This window comes from Pleurodeles waltl, chromosome 4_1, assembly GCF_031143425.1.
Source record: "Pleurodeles waltl isolate 20211129_DDA chromosome 4_1, aPleWal1.hap1.20221129, whole genome shotgun sequence".
NCBI classification, from domain to species: Eukaryota; Metazoa; Chordata; class Amphibia; order Caudata; family Salamandridae; genus Pleurodeles; species Pleurodeles waltl.
The window spans coordinates 169478803-169504642 of record NC_090442.1 but is presented as its reverse complement, the minus strand read 5'-3'; the positions used below and the strand labels follow the sequence as shown (position 1 = coordinate 169504642).

Sequence of the window (25840 nt, the reverse complement as noted above, 5' to 3'; positions counted from 1 at the left end):
TTGGTCAGATGTGGAGTTGGAGGCCCATGCAGCAATGCTGGGCATCCCAGGGCATATTTTTGCTTTGACAAGGGCTCAGGCCAAAAAGCAAAAAGGACAGGGAAGCTTGGATCCTGGAACAATGGACCAAGTGCTCCCTAAAGCTAGGGCTAGTAGAAGCAAACCACTTCCTACTATCCCTCCCTCTACAGTGGATTCAACTTCTGAGGAAGAAGAATTCCCTCCCTGTGCAGAACCTACACCAGAGGAGCTGGAAGCAGACACTGCTGAGCTTTTGGGTGAAGGGGGGCCTGCCAGAGAGGAGCTGACTGTGGCACAGCAAACCTGTCCCACATTAGAGGGTCTCAGACAGCAAGCTGTCAAACAGGCTAATGGGGATGTCAGTGACTCACACAGAGTTTACTGGGAGGACAACCTCTTGTACACTGAGCATAGGGATCCTAAACCTGGAGCTGCCAGGAGATTAGTGATTCCTCAGGAGTACAGAAAGTTCCTCCTAACACTGGCACATGACATTCCCTTAGCTGGGCACCTGGGTCAAATGAAAACTTGGGACAGATTGGTACCACTGTTTCATTGGCCTAGGATGTCTGAGGACACAAAAGAATTTTGTAAGTCCTGTGAAACCTGTCAAGCCAGTGGCAAGACAGGTGGCACTCCAAAGGCACCCCTTATCCCACTGCCTGTGGTTGGGGTTCCCTTTGAAAGGGTAGGGGTTGACATAGTTGGCCCCCTTGACCCTCCTACTGCTTCAGGCAATAGGTTTATCTTGGTGGTAGTGGACCATGCCACAAGATATCCTGAAGCTATTCCTTTAAGGACCACTACAGCTCCTGCAGTGGCAAAGGCCCTCCTGGGAATATTTTCCAGGGTGGGCTTCCCAAAGGAAGTAGTATCAGACAGAGGAAGCAATTTCATGTCTGCATACTTAAAGGCCATGTGGAAGGAGTGTGGTGTAACTTACAAGTTCACAACACCCTATCATCCACAAACAAATGGACTGGTGGAGAGATTTAATAAAACTCTCAAAGGCATGATTATGGGACTCCCTGAAAAACTCCGCAGGAGATGGGATATCCTTCTACCATGCCTCCTTTTTGCCTACAGGGAGGTACCCCAGAAAGGAGTGGGCTTCAGCCCCTTTGAACTTCTTTTTGGACACCCTGTTAGGGGTCCACTCACACTTGTAAAGGAGGGTTGGGAACAACCTTTAAAAGCTCCTAAGCAGGATATTGTGGATTATGTACTTGGCCTCAGATCAAGGATGGCTGAGTACATGAAAAAGGCCAGTAAAAACCTTCAGGCCAGCCAAGAGCTCCAGAAGCAATGGCATGATCAGAAGGCTGTTTTGGTTCAGTACCAACCAGGGCAGAAAGTGTGGGTCTTGGAGCATGTGGCCCCAAGAGCACTCCAAGATAAATGGAGTGGACCCCACACAATTGTTGAAAAGAAGGGTGAAGTCACCTACTTGGTTGACTTAGGCACTGCCAGGAGTCCCCTTAGGGTGCTCCATGTCAACCGCCTGAAACCCTACTATGACAGGGCTGATCTCACCCTGCTCATGGCAACAGATGAGGGACAGGAAGAAGACAGTGATCCTCTACCTGATCTCTTCTCTTCCACAGAACAAGATGCTCTTGTGGAAGGTGTAGTTTTGGCTGATTGTCTTACTGCTGAGCAGAAAGATAATTGCATAAATCTCCTAGGACAATTTTCAGAACTCTTCTCCATTGTGCCAGGCACCACTTCTTGGTGTGAGCACACTATAGATACTGGAGACAGTTTACCTGTCAAAAGTAAGATCTATAGGCAGCCTGACCATGTCAGGGACTGCATAAAGCAAGAAGTTCAGAAGATGTTGGAACTAGGAGTGGTTGAGCACTCTGACAGTCCATGGGCTTCTCCTGTGGTACTGGTACCAAAACCCAATTCTAAAGATGGAAAGAAGGAAATGAGGTTTTGTGTAGACTATAGAGGTCTCAACTTGGTAACCAAAACTGATGCTCACCCTATACCCAGGGCAGATGAGCTAATAGATACACTGGCATCTGCCAAGTATCTAAGCACTTTTGATTTGACTGCAGGGTATTGGCAGATCAAAATGTCAGAAGATGCTCAACCTAAGACTGCATTTTCTACCATTGGAGGACATTACCAGTTTACTGTAATGCCTTTTGGTTTGAAAAATGCACCTGCCACTTTTCAGAGGTTGGTGAACACAGTCCTGCAAGGGCTGGAAGCTTTCAGTGAAGCATATTTGGATGATATAGCTGTCTTTAGCTCCAGCTGGGATGATCACCTGGTCCACCTATGGAAAGTTTTGGAGGCCCTGCAAAAGGCAGGCCTCACTATCAAGGCTTCAAAGTGCCAGATAGGGCAGGGTAAGGTGGTTTATCTGGGACACCTTGTTGGTGGGGAACAGATTGCACCACTTCAGGGGAAAATCCAAACTATTATTGATTGGGTTCCCCCTACCACTCAGACTCAGGTGAGAGCCTTCCTAGGCCTCACTGGGTATTACAGGAGGTTCATTAAGAACTATGGCTCCATTGCAGCCCCTCTTAATGACCTCACATCAAAGAAAATGCCTAAAAAGGTATTATGGACAGCAAACTGTCAGAAAGCTTTTGAGGAGCTGAAGCAGGCCATGTGCTCTGCACCTGTCCTGAAAAGCCCTTGTTACTCTAAAAAATTCTATGTCCAAACTGATGCATCTGAATTAGGAGTAGGGGCAGTCCTATCACAACTTAATTCTGAGGGCCAGGATCAACCTGTTGCTTTTATTAGTAGAAGGTTGACCCCTAGAGAAAAGCGTTGGTCTGCCATTGAGAGGGAGGCCTTTGCTGTGGTCTGGGCTCTGAAGAAGTTGAGGCCATACCTGTTTGGCACTCACTTCATTGTTCAGACAGACCACAAACCTCTACTTTGGCTAAAACAAATGAAAGGTGAAAATCCTAAATTGTTGAGGTGGTCCATATCCCTACAGGGAATGGACTATACAGTGGAACATAGACCTGGGAGTAGCCACTCCAATGCAGATGGACTCTCCAGATATTTCCACTTAGACAATGAAGACTCATCAGGTAATGGCTAGTCTTATTGTCCTTCGTTTGGGGGGGGGTTGTGTAGGAAAGTACCATCTTGCCTGGCATGTTACCCCCATTTTTCACTGTATATATGTTGTTTTAGTTGTATGTGTCACTGGGACCCTGGTAACCCAGGGCCCCAGTGCTCATAAGTGTGCCTGAATGTGTTACCTGTGTAGTGACTAACTGTCTCACTGAGGCTCTGCTAATCAGAACCTCAGTGGTTATGCTCTCTCATTTCTTTCCAAATTGTCACTGACAGGCTAGTGACCATTTTTACCAATTTACATTGGCTTACTGGAACACCCTTATAATCCCCTAGTATATGGTACTGAGGTACCCAGGGTATTGGGGTTCCAGGAGATCCCTATGGGCTGCAGCATTTCTTTTGCCACCCATAGGGAGCTCTGACAATTCTTACACAGGCCTGCCACTGCAGCCTGAGTGAAATAACGTCCACGTTGTTTCACAGCCATTTTACACTGCACTTAAGTAACTTATAAGTCACCTATATGTCTAACCTTTACCTGGTAAAGGTTAGGTGCAAAGTTACTTAGTGTGAGGGCACCCTGGCACTAGCCAAGGTGCCCCCACATTGTTCAGAGCCAATTCACTGAACTTTGTGAGTGCGGGGACACCATTACACGCGTGCACTACATATAGGTCACTACCTATATGTAGCTTCACCATGGTAACTCCGAATATGGCCATGTAACATGTCTATGATCATGGAATTGCCCCCTCTATGCCATCCTGGCATTGTTGGTACAATTCCATGATCCCAGTGGTCTGTAGCACAGACCCTGGTACTGCCAGACTGCCCTTCCTGGGGTTTCTCCGCAGCTGCTGCTGCTGCCAACCCCTCAGACAGGCAGCTGCCCTCCTGGGGTCCAGCCAGGCCTGGCCCAGGATGGCAGAACAAAGAACTTCCTCTGAGAGAGGGTGTGACACCCTCTCCCTTTGGAAAATGGTGTGAAGGCAGGGGAGGAGTAGCCTCCCCCAGCCTCTGGAAATGCTTTGTTGGGCACAGATGTGCCCAATTCTGCATAAGCCAGTCTACACCGGTTCAGGGACCCCTTAGCCCCTGCTCTGGCGCGAAACTGGACAAAGGAAAGGGGAGTGACCACTCCCCTGACCTGCACCTCCCCTGGGAGGTGTCCAGAGCTCCTCCAGTGTGCTCCAGACCTCTGCCATCTTGGAAACAGAGGTGCTGCTGGCACACTGGACTGCTCTGAGTGGCCAGTGCCACCAGGTGACGTCAGAGACTCCTTGTGATAGGCTCCTTCAGGTGTTAGTAGCCTTTCCTCTCTCCTAGGTAGCCAAACCCTCTTTTCTGGCTATTTAGGGTCTCTGTCTCTGGGGAAACTTCAGATAACGAATGCATGAGCTCAGCCGAGTTCCTCTGCATCTCCCTCTTCACCTTCTGATAAGGAATCGACCGCTGACCGCGCTGGAAGCCTGCAAACCTGCAACATAGTAGCAAAGACGACTACTGCAACTCTGTAACGCTGATCCTGCCGCCTTCTCGACTGTTTTCCTGCTTGTGCATGCTGTGGGGGTAGTCTGCCTCCTCTCTGCACCAGAAGCTCCGAAGAAATCTCCTGTGGGTCGACGGAATCTTCCCCCTGCAACCGCAGGCACCAAAAAGCTGCATCTCCGGTCCCTTGGGTCTCCTCTCAGCACGACGAGCGAGGTCCCTCGAATCCAGCGACACCGTCCAAGTGACTCCCACAGTCCAGTGACTCTTCAGCCCGAGTTTGGTGGAGGTAAGTCCTTGCCTCACCTCGCTGGGCTGCATTGCTGGGAACCGCGACTTTGCAAGCTTCTCCGGCCCCTGTGCACTTCCAGCGGAAATCCTGTGTGCACAGCCAAGCCTGGGTCCACGGCACTCTAACCTGCATTGCACGACTTTCTAAGTTGGTCTCCGGCGACGTGGGACTCCTTTGTGCAACTTCGGCGAGCACCGTTTCACGCATCCTCGTAGTGCCTGTTTCTGGCACTTCTCTGGGTGCTACCTGCTTTAGTGAGGGCTCCTTGTCTTGCTCGACGTCCCCTCTCTCTGCAGGTCCAATTTGCGACCTCCTGGTCCCTCCTGGGCCCCAGCAGCGTCCAAAAACGCCAAACGCACGATTTGCGTGTAGCAAGGCTTGTTGGCGTCCATCCGGCGGGAAAACACTTCTGCACGACTCTCTAAGGCGTGGGGGATCCATCCTCCAAAGGGGAAGTCTCTAGCCCTTGTCGTTCCTGCAGTATTCACAGTTCTTCAGCCTAGTAAGAGCTTCTTTGCACCAACCGCTGGCATTTCTTGGGCATCTGCCCATCTCCGAGCTGCTTGTGACTTTTGGACTTGGTCCCCTTGTTCCACAGGTACCTTCAGACAGGAATCCATCGTTGTTGCATTGCTGATTTGTGTTTTCCTTGCATTCTCCCTCTAACACGACTATTTGGTCCTTAGGGGAATTTTGGTGCACTTTGCACTCACTTTTCAGGGTCTTGGGGTGGGTTATTTTGCTAACTCTCACTACTTTCTAATAGTCCCAGCGACCCTCTACAAGGTCACATAGGTTTGGGGTCCATTCGTGGTTCGCATTCCACTTCTGGAGTATATGGTTTGTGTTGCCCCTATCCCTATGTTTCCCCATTGCATCCTATTGTAACTATACATTGTTTGCACTGTTTTCTAAGACTATACTGCATATTTTTGCTATTGTGTATATATATCTTGTGTATATTTCCTATCCTCTCACTGAGGGTACACTCTAAGATACTTTGGCATATTGTCATAAAAATAAAGTACCTTTATTTTTAGTATAACTGTGTATTGTGTTTTCTTATGATATTGTGCAAATGACACTAAGTGGTACTGTAGTAGCTTCACACGTCTCCTAGTTCAGCCTGAGCTGCTTTGCTAAGCTACCATTATCTATCAGCCTAAGCTGCTAGACACCCTATACACTAATAAGGGATAACTGGGCCTGGTGCAAGGTGCAAGTACCCCTTGGTACTCACTACAAGCCAGTCCAGCCTCCTACAGTGGGGGGTCGGGGTACTTCTGTTTTTAGGGTGGGGGCTGGCATGCCACAACCACAAATGCGTTCCACACATGCCTTTACTAGGCGTGTCTTTAAAACAAAAAATCATTGTAAAGGCATGCGTGGTAAAGGCAGGCGTGGAAACAACGCAGTCGTTTTTCCGACCGCATTGTTCAGGCATGTGTGGTTGCCGCATGCGTGGTTCCATCATACAACCCTTGCTGGTGGATCATAGACCACATGACTGCTGACAACACAGTATTAGAAGGCCCATATTTTTATGACTGCCATGTAACCCATGCCGACTTTTGTTTTTTTCATTTTTAGCACCAAGCCCACAATTTGGGAAAATGTTTGTGAACATTAAAAAACATTACCAAGTGCCTACAATAACATGGTGGCCTACTCAGCTTTGCATTTTGGCTAAAAGTGGTCTTGGCATGTTGGGGTAGGACTATCAGTAAGAAAAACCTGACACGTGGTGGGTGACTAATGTCGACCAGCAATGGCAAGACCTCCATTGGTCAAGCAGATTATTAGACTGTCCCCAAGGGCTAAATGAGCCAATAAGACAAAAGTGAAACAAACTGGAGACCTACAAAGTAAATAAGTAATTACCAATAGGTAGACAGTGTGAGGCTTTGTGACACAAACATAAAGCCTTAAACAGGCCGCACTTGTGGACATGGACCTAGAGCACGATGTGACAAAATCTTGGTCTTTCTACTCAAGTCAACAATAAGCTGAGCAGCCACATTTTGGATCAGTTGTATTTTAGGAAGATACCCAGCGGTGCTACAACAATAGAATTGCACCAGTCCACCATGGAGGTGAAAAGGGTCTGAATTAGGTTTTTAAAGGAGAAACTGGGTTGCAGTGGAGTGTTTTATGTAATTATTTTCAGCAGGAAGAAATAGGTAGAAGTAAGCTGACTAGTCTGCGCCTCAAATGCTATTTGTTGTGAAAAATGATGCCACGGTTCTGTGCCCATAGACGGACTGAGACAGGGTCCCATCGAGTCAAGCCACCAGGTGGATGCCTAGATAGCTGGATTTCCATAGATGTCGACCCCCAGCTCATCCTCCAAAACCCTGAAAAAAGCGTTGTATAATTTCTCTAAATTTTTAACTGTGCCTATTTGCACCAATGAAGGGGTGAATGGAGGTCATATTACAGACCTTGGGCTGCATATTAATTTATATTCGCAGATAACTATGCTATGTAACATTTACAAAGAACCCTCAAAAAAGATGATGTACAATTGCACTATCTCTGCCAAATATTGTTTATTTTAGTGACAAATCGGTGATAAAATATTTACACTGGTACTTTTTGCCTTCCCTGTTATTGCGTTTTTAACTCTTTGCTGTTCTTTTAACTGGTTACTACTGTGACTCATAATATTTAAGAGGTATAAACGGCTGTCTCAAAAGAGTGTAACACTAGGCAGTTTCTCAACCTTTTAGATGGCAGCATTATCATATCAGTAACGGACTCAACGCTGTGTGAAGAGGGCAATTTACACTTGTTCTTCTAGTATGAAACTCCAATTCATTTTTAGCTATTCTACGTTATGTTGTAGTCTGAAAATCCTAGAGTTTTTTCCTGAAAAGATCACAATTTCTTCCTTAAAACTATTTGTAATCAGTGGCAGACACTTGTCAACGGGGGTGATGGGGTGGGAGGAGTTATTAAAAAAAAACAAAAAAACACTTACCTCTATGTTGGGAAAGAAGGTTCCGTCTCTCCCTCTGTCCTCCTTGGATTCCCGACAGCACATGGCTTCTGGACTACCCTCCAATCACGACGCTGCTGTCACCAGCATGACAAATGCAAAAACAACAGATGATGGAAAGAATGCAGAGCAAATCAAACATTCACCCCCAGGCACAGATCTGGGTTTAATCCATCAGTTTTTTTGCTTGCCATGACATTCCAGTTTGGTCCCAGCCATAGGCAAATCAGTCTTGACCCTTTTCCCCATGGGAACAGTCCAGCCCGAAATACCAGGCCAGGTCCTCCCTAGACCAGAAAAAAGAATCCTGGGACCGGTTTGATGGTATCACCCTTTATGAGCCAGGCTATCTAGAAGCTAGTGGCACAGCAAGCATGGGACCCACGTCTGGGCATACCCTTCCCACTTGGGGCGACAAATGCAAAAACAACAGATGATGGAGGGAATGCAGAGCAAATCAAACTGTGCCACTGTATGTATGAATGTTTTGCAACCGAAATGCGGTTGCAAAATATTCACACTTTTACCACCAACTCAGAGCTGGTGTTAACTCATTTGCAAATGGGAAGAGATCCCCAAGGGACCACTTACCCTTTGAGAGTGGTTCGGAAAATATTTTTCAAGAGCAGGCAGTGATCGGAAGGACCGCTGCCTACTCTTAAAAAATGAAACTTCAACTTTTCATTTTTTTCTATTGAAATGCATCCCGTTTTCCTTTAAGGTAAATGGGCTGTGTTAAAAAAAAAATTGCTTTATTTAAAAGCAATCAGACACATGGTAGTGTGCTGACCCCAGCAGACCACCATCCCCGTGATGACTGCGATTTCTAACAGGTTGCAAATTGCAACCTAGCTTATTAATATTTATTAGGTAGGTCTATTTGCGGCCTACCATGAATCGCAAATAACAGTCAACAGAGTTTCATTCATTTGAAATAGCTATTTCCCAATTGTGATTTCCTACAAATCACAATAAGGAAATAGCTATTTCAAATCTTCATACATGTAGTCTTCTGTTTCCAAATCGCTGTCTGCCCCATTGTGTCCCCTCATTTCTGGCCCAGCAGAAGGAGCCACTGGTTCGAGTCTATTCTGTAACCCACACGTTTGCCTGTCCTGTAACGACCCAGATGCATTCCTTTATTGACATCACATAGGGCTTCATTTTGAGTGTGGTGGTCTCGCGGGGGCGGTCAGGACCGCAGCTGTTGCGGCGGTCCGACTGCCACATTAAAACCTTGGTGGTCAGACCACCAGGTAATCGCCAGCACTGCCAGTATCTATGATCGTAATCCGCTAGTGGAGTGGTGCATGCAGCGCTGCCCTGTGGATTACGACCTTGTTATCCTCTAATATTTTTATGGCGGTAACATCGCCATGAAAAAGCTGGCGGAGAACAGGTGCAGGGGACCACAGGGGCCCCCCTGCACTGCCCGCGCACTTCACACGGGCAGTGCAGGGGCCCCTCTGCTCTGCACCCTTGCAATGTTCACTGTCTGCTCTGCAGACAGTGAACATTGCAAGGGTGCTGATGCACCCTGCAGGCTACAGCATGGCCGCTGGCTTGGCTACGAGCAGGAAACAATGCTGTAGCCTGTTTCATGCTTGGCGGTGGGTGGAAACCGAGGTTTCTGCCCGCTGACCTAGCGGGCAAACTCTTAATAACTCCGGCGGGGTGGTTGCCACGAAGGCGGCGGCCACCCTGTCCGGAGTTTGGCAAATGGGCTTTTCCATCAGCCAGACTCTTAATTAGGCCCATAGTGTTCAGTGGTTAATTCAACCACAGGGAACGATCTGTAAGCCCTGTATGATATCAGAAAAAAAGCTGTGGTGGCACACATTACTCAAGTATGGCTAATTGGAAGTTTTGGGGTTGTATTCAATTAATTTGATTGAGAAACCAAACATTACTGGAAAGTATTTGTAGGAAGCTGGCTCTGCATATAATTTATCAAAATGAGATACAGGCCCTCATTGCAACCCTGGCGGTCTTTGACTCCCAGGGTTGTTTTGACGGATTTCACCACCAACAGGCTGGCGGTGAAATCCTGGGGATTACGACCGTGGCGCACTGCCGGGACCGGTGGTTTCCCGCCACTTTTGTCCCGGCGGGAGTAATCCTCCAGGGCAGCGCTGCTGGCTGCGCTGCCCAGGGGATTACGAGTCCCACTCCCGCCAGCCTTTTCATGGCAGTTTGCACGCTATGAAAAGGCTGGCGGAAAGGGCAGTCGCGGGGCCCCTGGGGGCCCCTGCACTGCCCATGCCACTGGCATGGGCACTGCATGGGCCCCCTACCACAGCCCCATGCAGCTTTTCACTGTCTGCTATGCAGACAGTGAAAAGCGTGACGGGTGCAACTGCACCCGTCGCACAGCCGCAACACCGCCGGCTCCGTTTGGAGCCGGCTACTGTGATGCGGCTGAGATCCCCGCTGAGCCGGCGAGCGGAAACCAGGCCCGCCGGCTCAGCGGCGATCTCATAATGGCTGAGGCGCGAGTGCGGCTGCATTGGCGACCGCCCGGCAGTCAGACCTTGGCAGGCGGCTTCAGCCCGCCAAGGTTGTAATGACCCCCACAGTGTGCACAGAGTCCAGGGGTTCCTCAGAGGCTTGATAGAGGCAATAATAGATAATACTAATGCTCTATTTGTGGTAGTGTGGTCGAGCAGTTAGGCTTATCAAAGGGTAGTGTTAAGCATTTGTTGTACACACACAAACAATAGAAGGAACACACACTCAAGGACTTAACTCCAGACCAATAGGATTTTATATAGAAAAATATATTTTGTTAATTTATTTCTAGAACCACAAGATTCAATTTGTAGGTAAGTACATTACATGAAAGGTACTTTGCATAGGTATACTCTGGAATTTGAACGGAATCAACAATGTACACAGTTTTTCTTAAAATGGCAAAAAGCTATTTTAAAAGTGGACACTGCAATTTTCAACAGTTCTTGGGGGGAGAAAATAAAGTACAGTTTTTGAGGTAAGTAACAAACTTACAGCTTTAGTCTCTGGGGCATAGCTAGCCCCACCGTTGGGGGTTCAAGATAATCCCAACTACCCAGCACCAGCAACACGGGGCGGTCAGGTGCAGAGGCCAAACAGGAGCCAAAATAATGTGGGCCCCAGTGGAGACAGGGGGTACTCCAGTTCTTGCTTACAGGTAAGTACCCATGTTGTCAGAGGGCAAACCAGGGAGGTTTAGAGGAGCACTAGTGGGGACCCAAGTAGGCACCAATCCCACACCCTCAGCGGCAAAGGGGCAGCCGGGTGCAGGGTGCAAATAGGGTGTCGGGTTGCCAATGGAGCTCTATGAGGGGGCCCTGGGGATCACTCAGGCACTGCATAATACATGCTGGAGCCCTTGGGGACCTTCCCTGGCCACAGGACCCCTCGGTACCATGGATACCTTTTGCAAGGGACTTCATTGTGTGCCAGGGCTGTGCCAATTGTTGGAACAAAGGTACAGTTTTAGGGAAAGGACACTGGTGCTGGGGCCTGGTTAGCAGGATCCCAGCACACTTTCAATCAAAGATTGCATCAACACTAGGCAAAAAGTGGGGGGCAACCATGCCAACAGTGGCATTTTCCTACAGTATTAATTATTGCATAGCTGAGAGGAACTGGAGAAAACAAGAGGTTCTGACTTGTTGCATCACCTCAGAGGTCTTCAGTATAATTGACATGAGTGCATGAAACTTTAAGTAGTATAAATGGAAATTACCTCACTTAAACTGTCAATCTCACCCTGTGGCACAGAAAGTTAAGATCAAGCAGACCTTTTTAACCATTTAATTGCTCATTAGCAAATGTAAAAAAGTCCCAAAACTCTAGATTGCAAATCTCATTAAAAGAAGTCAATAAATACGAACATTGTCAATTATAATACATTTATGTTTAATGTGGTAGGCATGCAGGAACAATGGTTTCACTTTGATATGTTAATGCCAGCCTCCATCTTGGCTTGGGGAAATATTTAGGGAGACCTTTTGGGGGTCAAACTTGTTTGGGATAAATAATTCCTTTCTAGAGACTCTCTCTGGGGAACTCTGGGAAGGAGACTGCAGTGTTGGTGTGTGACGCTGAACATGTTTCCCAAGGCAATCTCCATAGTGAGAAAAATGGGCATGGGAAGCACTGTTGTCTAGTAAGATGTGTTCTTCCATATGGTGATCTGCTGGGGCTGACTTTTGTTTTCCTGCTGCCACCGTGCAGGAAATAACAGAATATCCTGCCTGTCTACCACAAACTCCCTGGAGCATGGTGGGCAGGACACGATTTGCAGCTGCCCTGGAAGTTGCTGCAGTGGCATACCAGTATGCCCCTTTCTTGAAGCTTCAGGTTTATCTGGACATTCTCTAAAACATTGACATAGTATTAGGGCGTTAACTGAGTCAGCATCTTCCCAAGATTATTCACTTGGCAGGCAGCCTTTCCAGTGAATACAAAACTGCAGTTTCAGTCTAAAGACTGAGAGTCATGAATTTCTAGAACTTCAAATTCTGAAACATTTCTCACCAAGACTGGTAGAGAAAAAGTAAACAGATGTCGAACAGGGTCAGTAAGATTATGCTGCAATTGGGATAAATGAAAGGCTGGATGAATCATCCAATTTAGTGGTAAGAAAAGTTTGATGGCCACAGAATTTTTGACCTGAATAATCTTGACAGCTCCATAAAATCAGGGGTAAAATTTCATTTAGCGAGAGATGGGTAGGCAGAAACTTTGAAGTCAAGTAAATCTTATAAGAGGAGAAGGATTACTGTAGTTATTGGTGTAGTGTTCACTCTTCTCTTGGAATCTTGAAGGTTTGAGTGTATCATTCACTTCATGGTTTGTATAAGGCAATTGTTTAAAGAAATACGAGCTGGTGGTACCAGGCTTGACCCCGAGATCCATAAAGAAAAGTTCTAGAATAAAGACCATGAAGACAGCAAAAAAAGGAATTGTCTGAGTTGTACTGTGAGTGGTAAGAACATTCAGCTGGTATAAAAAATGAGATCAAGTCACTTAGAGTAGAGGCACAAAAACACTGAAGATATTGGTCTAATCCTGGGTTAAGTTGCTGAATCTGGCCCTTGGTTTCAGGTTGGTAATAAGAGACAATACCACTTCAATACGAAGAGATTTGGAAAAAGGCTTTCGGAATTGAGATACATAGTGTGATCCTCTACCAGAAGATAGGATTTGGGAAACCAATGTAATAAAAAAAGTTGTTGTATAAAAATTTGTCCCACAATCTTAGCAGAAGATAATCTCTTCAAACTGTATAATGAGCCATCTTTGAACAACCAGTTACCATGATTACCCAGTTTCCTTCAGATCGGGGCAAAGTGATCATTAAGTTGGAGAGCAAAATATGCCAGATCTCTGTTGGAACTGGTAATGGTTGAATGGTAATGGTTGAAGACGTCCAGATGGTCGGGAGTGGGACGTTGTCACTTGAGCACAAACTGGATTACCATTAACTTAAACATAAAGAAATAACATAAAGTTCTGTGTCTTCACACTTGGATGGCCACCAAAATGAAAGCTGTACCAGTTTAAAAGTTTATTTATCACCCTTGTGACCAGCTACGAGAAAACCGGGCACATATTGAAAACCTCAACTTTTAATTCTTTAGGGTTAATGAATAGAGGTTTTCGTTTTCAAGCTATGTTTTTTGTTTGTGTACCATCCTTCTTAATGCTTCCAATTCTTTATTTTTTACCATGAAATTCCAGCTTGAACCTTGCCAAGAAAGAACAGTTCAACTCCCATTATCCTTTGCAGTGAAACGGTGTTCTGACCATAATCAGAAGACGACTCTAGATATCTCCTGGAGGGAGCATCAGTTTGAAAATTCTTATTGTCAGGAATATGGGTGATGAAAAAGTCATATTGATTGAAAAAGTATGCCATCATACTTGTTGACTAACATTGCAGACTTTAATGACCAGTTTGGTTTTCAAAGGGATATTGAGTCCCTTTCAACAAAAGTCTCCACTCCGTACAGGCCAGTTTCATTGCCTGTTCTCTTTCAAGGACGAAATATTATCTTTCAGAGTCTCTTGGACTATGAGTCAAATAAGCAATAGGGTGTTCTTAATCATCATTCTCTTGTGCTGTAGGAGAACTCCACTGCCAGCACTATTAGAGGCATCCCTCTTCATAATAAGCTGGTTGGGGCTTGAGTGAAAGTTTGTTTCAGGTTCTTGAAAGCTTCAACTGCTCTAGAGTCATAACAGACGTTGTAGCTAACCATTTACCATTTCTTTCACCAGACTCCCAAGTATTCAGCATCAGACTGGTCAAGCTAAAAAAATTCAGGTTTTCAAAAGAGCTGACTCTGACGCTGTCTAGTTAGTACTGACTGATATGTCGATGGTGCAATTTAGGATCATTAGAATAAACCAGGAGATCATCCATGTAGATGACTACAAACTAGTCAGAAAACATGTAGTCCATTAATCACTGGAAAATGGTTGGCACATTACTCATCCCAAAGGGCATTAACCTAATAATGGCCCACAGGGGTTCTGAAGGCTGTTTTCCAATTGTTTCCCTTCGTAATTCCTAGAAGGTCATACACTCAAAAGAGGTCTAGTTTAGTGAAGGCCTTTTCACAGGTTAGAAAATCTGAAAAAAGGGGTACCATTCCCTAATGGCTATTTTATTTAAACCCCTGCAGTCTAGATCTCAATTCATTGTATTTTTTCAGGCACAATGAACAAAGAGCCTCACGTGACTCAAGACCTCCTTTTCTAATTCCAAAAGAGAGTAAAGTCTTATGAAGGACATAGTTGCCCAGGTTCAATGGGAGCTGCATGTTCAAGTTCCTTGAGGGGAAGCAAGGACATTGTCCTTGAGTCTCTCAAAGAGATCTGAATGGTGAAGATACTGGGTGGGAATTCCTTGGAGGAAGCTTATTGTCTGAGGATAAGGATAACTGTTTGACTCCTATTCCTTGGTGACCAATAGCCTTCTAAAGGAAAACAATGTCTGTGACAGTGACACAATTGGAGGGACTTTGAAATTGTTTTTAGCTTCCTAGTTACTGGCGTACCTGCCCCAGAACTCCCAAAATAACTACATAATTGGAAGGAACAAAGATATATCAAAAGAAACTATTTCTAGGTGTGTGCCAAAAATAAGCCTTAAGAGAATTATCATCTCTTGTAGTGGGCCACAAATTATGGGTGTTCTATCCACTTTTTATACTTGCTCTGGGGATTTTTTTTGCTATTTGTGGAATATGCCTTTCATTGCCCATTTCTCATCTAAATTAATCCACTGCCTTTACAATCCAAAAGCGTAGATACTGCAGGAAGACCAATATGGAGTGGCTGAAGAAAAAGCAAAAAACTTGAATCTCGAGGAACTCCAAGGAAAGGGACCGGATGTTTCACCATCCTTTACCCTTTCAAAATAGGTGGGTACTTGCAGTTTCAGAAGATTTCTCTGGGTGAACTCGGCAAGAGCAAATCAGATGTTCATAAGAACCACAGAATATGCACAGTCGCTACTTAAAGTGATGATCTCTCTCGGTCTCAGAAAGGGAGCCACAGATTGCGCTGATCTGCACTGGTTCTGCACTAGAGGACGACTCTTTGTAAAAAGATATTCTCGGTTCAACGCAGTACCTTCCTACTGCAGTGACAGCACGGGCCTTTGACCTCTTTGTTTTGCTCTCTGAAAGATGATGCTCAACTAGGGTTTTATCAGTGAGTTCTGTAAAAGAGACTGGAAGGACATGGTGTACCAACTCATCTCTGATTTTCTTTCTAAGGCCGCTACATAATAAGATCATCAAAAAGCAATTTGTCAGAGTCTGGTAATATACGTCAAACATTTTTGACTGTCTTATTGAATGTTGCAAAGTGCCTCTTTGCATAGACTTCAAGGTCTGCCTTTCAAACATTCCCTTAAAGTCTGTCAGGAAGGTGGCATAGTTAGAAAGGCTTGGATCATCAGCTGTTGCCAGAGGAGTTTGCCAGGCTAGTGCGGTTCCAGACAAGGCACTTATTAAAAACCTCACTTTTGCCAGAACCTGTGAAAACCGGGCTGGAATGCAGTTAGAGTCCAGGAACTCCTTTCAGTTTGTTCACATCACCAGTGAAAACGTGGAGTCACAGGAGAGACCATTGAGATTTTGGAGGACCTGGAATTTAGCGCTTGGTACAGGGCCAGATTTGTGTTTTGTAACTGTTGTAATTCCTTCGCCTGTTGATGGACAGTTTGGGCCAAGACATGAGTTTGATCCATTTCTTCTTTCTCAGGGTTGAGTGTGGGTATCACAAACTGTTAGTGATATGACTCCTGGATGGATCTTTGCGACTGATTCTCAGCCTGGGGAGTTTGATCTTCACAGACTTGGGGCATGATTTAGAACTCGGCGGATGGGTTACTTTATCACAACAGTGATGGATATCCCATCTGCTGAAATCTAAATCCCATAAGATAGAATGGGATTTAGATTTCGGGGGATGGGATATCCATCACCATTGTGACAGAGTACCCATCCACTGAGTTGTAAATCAGGCTCTTATTCTACAGGGGGTAAGGGTGACCCATTCCATTAGCCATGGTGCCACCGACAGAGATAGTGCTATGTAATTGATGACTTCTGAAAGGAAGCCCAAGGAAGGAAATGCAAACATGGCAAAAAACTTTACAAGACCAATAGCAGAGCTCTGGAGATGGCAAGAAAGAACTGTCACAAGGAGATGCCAACAGGGAGACCTGACAGCTAAGCAGAATGGCGTGAAGCTTGAAACCTGTAGTGCCAAAAGAAGCAACTGGTGACTGAGCAGGGAGGTGTGAAACCTGAAACCTGAATTCGCCAACTAGTGAACTAGAGGAATATAAGAGGAACTGGCGCAGGTTCAGATTGAGGAGAAAAAAGCCCTGGAAGAAGCCAGGAGTGTGAAACATAAGGAAGAAACAACTAGAATCATTGTGGCACAAAGACTAGCAGAAGGTCTTCTCGTTTTATAGGGAAAGGAACGGAAACCATATCAGTAACTAAAAGCCTGTATTTTGGCTTGGGGAAAATCTTTAGACAGACTACAGGTGGGAGGTCATCTGCATTTGGGAAGACTAAATACTTCCCAGAGATCTCTCTCAGAGGAACTCTGGGAAGGCGAAGGCAAAGCTGGTTTGGATGCTGGAAATTACACCCAAGGAAATCTCTCCATGGACAAAAAATGAGGCAAGGGTAACCCACACCAGCAGGTCAGCCTCCATCCAGTAAGCCACGTTCTTCCAATTGGTGAGTAGCCGCCGCCCCATATTTCCCTGCTGCCGCTGTGTGGCAGGGAACAGGACATCTCACCAACCTGGTATGAACTCTCTGGAGCATGGCGGGTGGGACACACATGGTGGCATCCCCGTGAGTCATGTTAGGGGCATAACAAAAGGAAACTATTGCCTTTTCAAGAAAAAAGGAAAACTATCCATTATGTATCACTCCTCCCACTGAGCCATGCAATTGTGGAGGAAGGGGTGTTAGAACTCAGACAAACCTGTTAGGGAATGTCTTACATGTGCATTTGAAAAGCAAAGCCCACCCAAAAACCCAAAATGAGTACAAACAAAAATATTGGTACTTTAGAATGTGTTATGTGTTATTTTCAAATAAATCAGATGAATAAGAATTAGCATCCTTATAATAAATATCTAGAAAATCGAAAATGAAATAAAGGTAAAGGCTAAATGGACAACAGACATCAAATATCCCTAACCCATTAGTAAAATGCATAACTATATTATATTTAGCTGGCATGTGGTCATGTAAAGTCCCCTGGCGTACTTGTATGCCGTCAGGCCTCAAATCAGTGCCCCATTTATGAGCATTTCTCCTAGCAACCGGTCAATTTGCTTGCCTTGCTCACATTTCCAGGGTTTTTAATATATTAGATTCTAAGGAGCAAATGGAGGCCCTCTCCCCTTGATCCCGCCTTTGCCACACGGATATACAACAATGTTACTTTTAGTTTATAAAGAAGATACTGTGTTGTACCTTTTAATAAAGGCTGCAAACGGAGGCGGCGCAGAACATAAACATAAACACAGAGATTTCTACCACCCTTGAAATGCTGCTGAGAATGGACAAATCGTTCTCAGGCAATCCCAGTGTGAGTAGCAAAAACATGTGGCAATTTAGCACATACAGTTTTTGTTAGCAAAAATAAAGCTAAAAAGCCCATGTTAATGAAAGCCTGAACAGTAATCCCAATACTTCTGTCTTGCACTTAGAATTAGTCAGTGCACAATTAAGGTTAACATGCATGAAAGCCTGTGACGTCATATTATCAAATAAACACCATAAGTACTTAGCTCTTGGATAGTAAAATCCTTCCTATTAGGTTTTGCCAGCATATCCAGCTATCTTTATATATTGAAATTAGACACCTCATCCACTTTATCGTGGCATACTTGATCATGAGTATCCCTTCTCATTGAGGTAGGTGAATACCACCATGAGGGACTCAATCACTTGTGGTTCTAGATAAAATGTTTTTGGATAGAAGCTAGGAATCAGTTACTAAAAATATGCTAAGGGTATACTCTGATTGTTTTTCTTATTGTTATTGGGTGCCTCTGTATGATTAAAAGCAATTCTCTTGGAATGTCTTGAATACAGTGATTTGAACATCCACACACCAACGTGTGTCGGCCTATTCAAGAGACCGATAGGGTCAAAGGTCTTTTTCGGGGTGACGCCTAGCTGCAGACCCCTAGCTTTATAATGCATGTGTGGGGTGATTAAATAATCAATGTATGTGGTTATGATGTGGACTACTACTCTATTACAGGGATCTTGAAACAGGAATACCCTACTTAGTGTTGTTACCTGTTCTGGAACACCAAGAGGGGCACCTCTCTATAGGCACACATCCATCAAGGGTCAGTGCCAACAAATGTACCTAAACTTCCTTGTTTGATATCTGTCATTGGATGTCACCTTATCAAACATATAGAAAACGTGTTCCATACATAACACCAGAGTCTGAAAATACAAAGTCATATAAAATAAGTAAATCATGTACTGTCCTCTCCATCCACAACTATGCAATGCAAAATCAACTGTTCAACAACAATGTGTCCATACTCTTGAAACAAGCAACTCCCGTCAGCTCCTCATGAACTTTGCATTTCTGTTAAAGTTTTTTTTCTTCTTTGTCTTAATCACAAAGGTTGATCATTTATTGACATGTCTGAAGCAAAGCAAACACTGTAGTCCGTTGAGAAAGATTAAAACAAGATGTGAACCTCAACTTAAGCCTTCTGACTTGTTTACGGCTGCCAGTGCGAACAAAGCTTGGGCATTTGGATTTCTGTATCAAGTAAAAGTTAGATGATGCCTGAAAATACCTTCGCTAAAGGGTACTTCTATGAGGCTATGACAACTGTGAAGTGTTGGACCTGGCCCTTTTTGCAGAGTCATCCCCAAACTTTTTGCTTCCTTTCTCCTACTTTTTCTGACCTGTTTTTGTTGCCTTTAGGACTCTGGGCACTTTACCACTGCCAACCAATGCAGAAGGGCATATACTCTGTCTAAATTGTATTGGTGATTGGTTATCTATGATTGGCATATTTGATTTAGTGGTAAGACCCTATTAAAATGCACTAGAGGTGCCCAGGGCCTGCCATTCACATGCTGGTAGTAGGCCTGCAGCACTGATTGTGCACTCAAATGAGTAGCCCTGTAAACATGGCTCATACCTGCCACTGCAGTGTCTGTGTGTGTGGTTTTAAACGGCCAGTTCAACCTGGCAAGTGTACCCACTTGCCAGGCCTAAACCTTCCCTTTTACTACATGTATGTCACCCCAAAGGTAGGCCCTAAGAGGCCCCATGGGCAGGGTGCAGTGTATTTAAAAGGTAGGACATGTTCTGGTGTGTTTGACATGTACTGATAGTGAAATACTACCCAATATGGCTTTCACTGTTGCAAGGCCTATCTTTCCTATAGGTTAACATGGGGATTGCCTTTAAATATCTTTTAAGTGTAGTTTCCCATTGGGAGCAGATAGAGATCTGGAGTTTGGGGTCTCTGAACTCAGAATTTAAAAACACATATTTTGGTTAAATTGTTTTTTAGATTCTCCGTTTGAAAATACCACTTTTAGAAAGTGGGCATTTTCTTGATTAACCATTGTGTGCCTCTGCTTGGCTGATAAATACACGTCTGGGTCAGACAGACACTTGGGCTGTTTGTGAACACACTCTAGACAGTGACACAAAGGGAGCTGAGGTGTGTCCTGCATATCCTGATGAGTCTTCCTAGGCTAGTCTTCCTGGGAGGGAGGAGCTGACACCTGCACCCGAAAAGGCTGTTGTAGTGTAGCCATTTTTAATGTAGCTTTCTGTGCGTTTGCTTAATGTATTAGGCCTCTGTGCACTTTGCCCTAGATGCATTTTATTTAGCCTCGCATTGTTATTTTACAATAACCAGTTTCACGGTCTTGTTTTATTTTCTTCTATCACACTGTTTATCTTACTTCAGCACTGACGTTCTCAAACAATACATTCTTGCTCGCTCTGTGCTTCAGTCAAGGATACAGTCTGGTAAATTGCCGATAGACGTGGTAGAAGTTTAGTCTTTAGGGTTCGTAGAAAGTACACATTCTTATGTAGGGACGTTTCTTAGAACACCAGCATGTTAGTTATAAAAACACTTCCTAGTCCTGGTACACGTAAGAGGGAGATTCCGACCAGGAACCCACAACTAGATGCTGACTGCCCTGTTGCAGATGCTGATCCTGATCACAGGCCTTTGCTCAGGTATGAGGGTCGATGTCCTCCCGGGGGAACATGAAAGGGAGGCTTAGAGCTTAACATGCTGTGCTCAAAATATAACTTAGAGAGAGAATATAATCTAGTTGCACTATGATAGCATTATTCTTATGTTACACTCTCCTTGTTACTATTTCAATCGTACTGTGTTGTATGGTTCTGGTTATTGCAGCTCACACCTTGTTATCTAAAATGCAGTCGTTTTATTAAACCAATCTTAAAACTCAAACTGCCTTTGTCATTTATATATGAGACCACACTGTGTATGAGAGAACTGGTTGGGACCTGAGTGACCACGACTTCCCTGAGAAGCACTAAGATGTCATGCGCTCGGCTGCCCAATTGTCTCTTCCCTTTGGGAGAGATAAGGCATTGCTAGTTAGCCGGAGCTCAACCCGGATTTGGGTTGACAAGGGTCCTTTGCGTGGGTCAGACTTAGTCCCCCACACTGTGAACGATCTTGCTGCCCAAAAATCCAGTAGTCTCATTAGGATAATGAGAGCCTATGCGACACTGTGTCTGTCCACACACAATGCAGTCTCAAATCCCCTAGTGTGTGTCTCAAGGGAGAAGCATGGTCTTGTGCACTACAAAGACTTTCCTTTGAAGTTTGCCTACTTCAGAGGCAGAAATGAGTATAAGTATTGGATTACTGACCCCACAACTTCCAATTACTTCTGGATCAAGAGGAACCTCTGCCAATGAAAACAGCCTGATGCTTGAGGGGGACCTGCCACTCTGCCTGTTGCTTCCGTGTGTTGGCCTGCTGCTGCTGCTTCTGACTGAAGAGGAAAAGGACTGGAAGAACAAGTTACTTACCTTCGGTAACGCCTTTACTGTTGGATACACTAGCTACCTGTGGATTCCATGCTGGCGCATGGGGAGAAAATTCTTTAGGTGAGGAATCCACAGTTAGTTGTATCCATCAGAATTTGCTTTCTGAAAAACCTGCTTGTGAAGTTTCTCCAAGGGCTTGGACTGAGCTTGCCCCCCGTTCTGAAGGGAAATCAAAGACTTCATCCGCCAGTGCCTGGACCCTTCTGCTGAGAGTCCTGACTTGCTCTGTGGTGTCAAATCCAGACCATGGCCATTTAGAAGTGGAATCTGGTAAACTCCGAGGAAGAATCCAAGCACCTCTGTATGTGTGTCAGAAAAATTTACACAGTGCCTATCCCATGGCTAAAAATTTGATGCAGCGCCTGTCTCATGGCTGGAGAATCAACACAGCGCCTGTTCTGAAGGAGGACCCTTTACACAGCACGTTTGAATTTTCAACGCATCAACCCTCAGCATCAAAATCTTCCACATCACTACACAGACCTGAGGCTACTTATCTCCAAAACGCGCACCCCTTCCATGCGGGGAAAGAATCGCCACACAGCCTAACTTGCAAGTAAGGAATCGACGCACCGCTTGTTTTTCCAATGCACGCTCACCTGTGTGGCTTAATTTTCGACACATACCAGGTACTTTGTGCTAAAAAAATGCACCCATTGATTTCTATGGATTAAGACTCTTTATACTTTAAACATTCATATATTTGCATGTGTATGTTGGATTTTTGTCATTTTGGTCTTGTTTGATTTAGATAATTATAGGCTATTTGTCTAAACTGGTGTGGAGGCCATTTGTGATGTTTTCACTGTGTGTGCTTGTACAAATACTTTACTCATTGCCTCTGAGATAAGCCTGACTGCTTGTGCCAAGCCACCAAGGGGGTGAGCAGGGGTTATCTGAGCTGGTTATCCCCTTTACCTTGACTAGAGTGAGGGTCCCTACTAGGACAGCGTGCAAACTAGAGATCCCATTTCTAACATGAAGCCATACATTATTTAGGATATTATAATATATTCAAATGTGTTATATGTAAGTCAGGTGTTGCTTAATGCAGTGCATGCTTGCTATAAGTAGTGGTTTCCTTGTATCTAAATTTACAATCAATTACTAGATTGTTCAAAGTTCCTTGTCATGTGGTGGGTCATGAGATGTTATTCAGAAAATGTAACAACTGGCCTCTGAACAAGAGCACATTCCACAATCTGCCGTTATGATTTACCTCGTAAAAAAAAGATTCATCTTGCTTTCCTGTCTCTTCCTTGCTAGGTTCCAAAAAGTGTGGGAGAAGAAGCGACAAAAGTGGCCATTGAACTTGGTTACCGACACGTCGACTGTGCATACATTTATGGCAATGAGGTGGAGATTGGGCGAGCCATTCGTGCCAAGATATCTGATGGAACAGTGAAGAGAGAGGACATATTCTACACTGGGAAGGTAACTTTTAATCCGCTCAGACTCCCTTTCTTTACAAGACAGAGTTCTGAGTACAAGTGGGCTGGAATGGGGAAATGTATTTAATGCATATGCTAAATACCAATGGTACAGCATGCAGCGTAGAGACGCTAGTGGTATCTTGCATAAAATATAGGAAATCTCCAATACCCATACTCCCCACGTTCATCCTAAATCCATCCTACACTCTGCAGTCAGGCTGAACATTTGCACATGCAAATGTGACAGCATCACTGCCATTGTAATCTTTCTAAACACTTGAATCTCGCTCCACTTATAAAACAACTTGTATCATCCCCCACCTCTCATAAAAATTGGAACTATCTGGTAAAAAACGCAACACAAGAAGAATATATAAACTACTTCTCCAAGCACTTCAATTAAAAATAATCCACAATCAAGTACACTTTCTCTGCCAGTGCTCCTAGAGTTAGGAATGCCCTCTCAACCCTTGAGGAAAATCTTCAAAATCCACTAGAAGGACTGTTTTACTCTTAGGGATGTACCAGGGCTACATAAAAAACCTATAAAAAAATAAAACCAAAGTAAAAAGCCAAATCTATTTACGTTGGTGGGGTATATCACTATATTACCATGTTTCTGTCTTTGGAACTGTCTTCCACTGCAAACTCATTTCGAAACTGGTAAATTAAAGATTGGAAAGTCTCTGATGACCCTTGTGTTTGTCCTACAAATGGCTCCTAGATCTCTATACCAAACTGGATGATCTCTATACCAAACTTTGCTGCCCATTGGCCCCATCTTCCATCTTGCAATTTTGCTCTGCAATTTCTAAATTGAAGTGGGGAGTTGTTAGTCCTGGCATCCTTGGCATGGTTCCCCCTAACATTTTGCCTTTAGACCTTCTGTTTCTGGTGACTTCGTTTTTGCTGGCCTCAGAGATCGACACACTTTACCACTGTTGACCACTGGTAAAGTGTTTTTACTCTTTCCCTAAAACATGATAAATTGGCATATCCTCAACGGACATATTTAATTTGCATATAAGTCCCTAGTAAAGTGCACCACCTCTGCCTAGGGCCTGTAAATTAAATGCCACTAGTGGGCCTGCTGCACTGATTGAGACACCCACTTAAGTAGCTCCTTAAACATATCTCAGGTCTGCCATTGCTGAGCCTGTGTGTGCAGTTTTAAACTGCCATTTCGACCTGGCCAAATAAACCTTTGCCAGACCTAACCCTTCCTTATTAATGCATATAAATCACCCCTTGAATAGACCGTGGACAGCACAGAGGGCAGGGTGCACTATATTTGAAAAGTCAGCCATATCCTTTTAGGCTTTACATGTCTTGGTGGTAGAAACTCTTAAATTAATTTTTCACCACTGCAGGGCCTATATCTCCCATAGGTTAATATTGGAATTGCCTTAGTACACTTTAGTTACGAAATGGAAATAATTAAACCCTTGAAGTAATGTGTCTCTGGAATCCTAATTTGAAATTCTAACTCATGGTGAAGTTGGGTTTTAATTTGCAACTCTGAAAATGCCACTTTTATAAAGTTGGCATTTTCTTGCCTTAGCCATTTGGTGCCTGCAGCTTGTCTCTGGTCACATGACTGGGTGCAGTTTGAAGTTGGACGTTGTGCATTCCCTCTAGACAGCCACACACAATGGGAGCTTAGGTGTGACTTGAAGACCATCTGTGACTTGATGGGCCATCAAGTCAAATAGCTTCACTTATATTTTAATAGGATGTGTCCTGTCCCCACACAAAGGTCTAAATACCCACTAGTTAGTCTGGAGCCAGGGCAGGGAGTGCTGGACATCTGTGCACTTCAAAAGCATGTCTTTGAAGTCTCCCCTACATCAAAGGCACTGCTGGGTATGAGAACTGAACCTCAGACACCACCAGTTCAGTACACTTCTGGATCTGTGAATACTCTGCCACGAAGAAGGACTGCTGTACTGCTGAAGGACTACCACTCTACTGGATTGCACTCTGCTGGACTCCTGCTTTGCTGTGCTGACCTGTTGCCTGCTGCCTTCTTGCTTGGGAGTGAGAAAGACTAGACCTGCATCTGTCCAACCCAGAACCCAGAGTGACTTTAAGGGCTAGTTGAAGTCTTAGGGACACAAAACACTTCCAACCACCCTGCTTCTGCACCTGCGAGTCTACCCTGCCAAGTGGTGCCACGCCAGTCCTGGACCCTTGGCAGTGGGCCTAAGGCTAATACTCGAGCAGAAGCAACACAACTCCTCAGCTGAGTGGTGCATCCTCGAGCAGAACAGATGCATCACTGCTGCTGGGTGGATTGGACCCAGTTCTGAAGACTTGCATCACCGCTGCATAACGCATCTTGTGTTTGAAGCATCACCTTCAGAACCACCTCTGCACAATGCTTCACTGGAGCAGGACCTCGCATCCATCTATGGCAGCCTCACTGCTCACAGCAGCACATCCCCAAAACTGGCCTTCGCATCGCAAGCACTGTTGACGGGATCCTCGATGACAACACAACAGGATCTCACACCACAGCCTCACTGCATCTCGAAACCAATGCATCTTTGCATGAATTCCACGCAATGCTTTGCAACCAAGAATTTAAGGTACTTTGTTCATTGGGCCTAACAGGGTCCTTGTAGCTGGCCTGTGCTCCATCATGATCAGACTAAGATTTTGACTTTGTTCCAGTCCGGTTCGACCTGATATACCAGGGTGGCACTGTTTGCTTCTAAGTGCTATTCTACAGTTATGCTTTAAAAATTCACAATTCAAGTTCTACTCTTTTAATTTTTGTCATTGTGGTTTGGTTTTATTTATTAAATTAATTTCTATTTTTCTAACCTGGTGGGGGACCCTGTGGTGTTTTCACTGTGTTTCACTGTGTTCCTCTTTGAAGTGTGGCACAAATACTTAAGCCTGACTGTTCTGTGCCAAGCTACTTGATGGTGA

General features: G+C 44.8%; 1 protein-coding gene across 1 annotated transcript in view; it reads left to right on the top strand.

Moving 5' to 3' along the window:
* Positions 1–25840, top strand: part of LOC138287511 (rho crystallin-like) — a 105767-nt gene that overhangs the window by 9489 nt on the left and 70438 nt on the right. The window contains exon 2 of the mRNA XM_069227978.1: positions 22740–22907. Coding sequence (XP_069084079.1) covers positions 22740–22907 — 168 coding nt within the window. The remainder of the gene's footprint in view (positions 1–22739; positions 22908–25840) is intronic.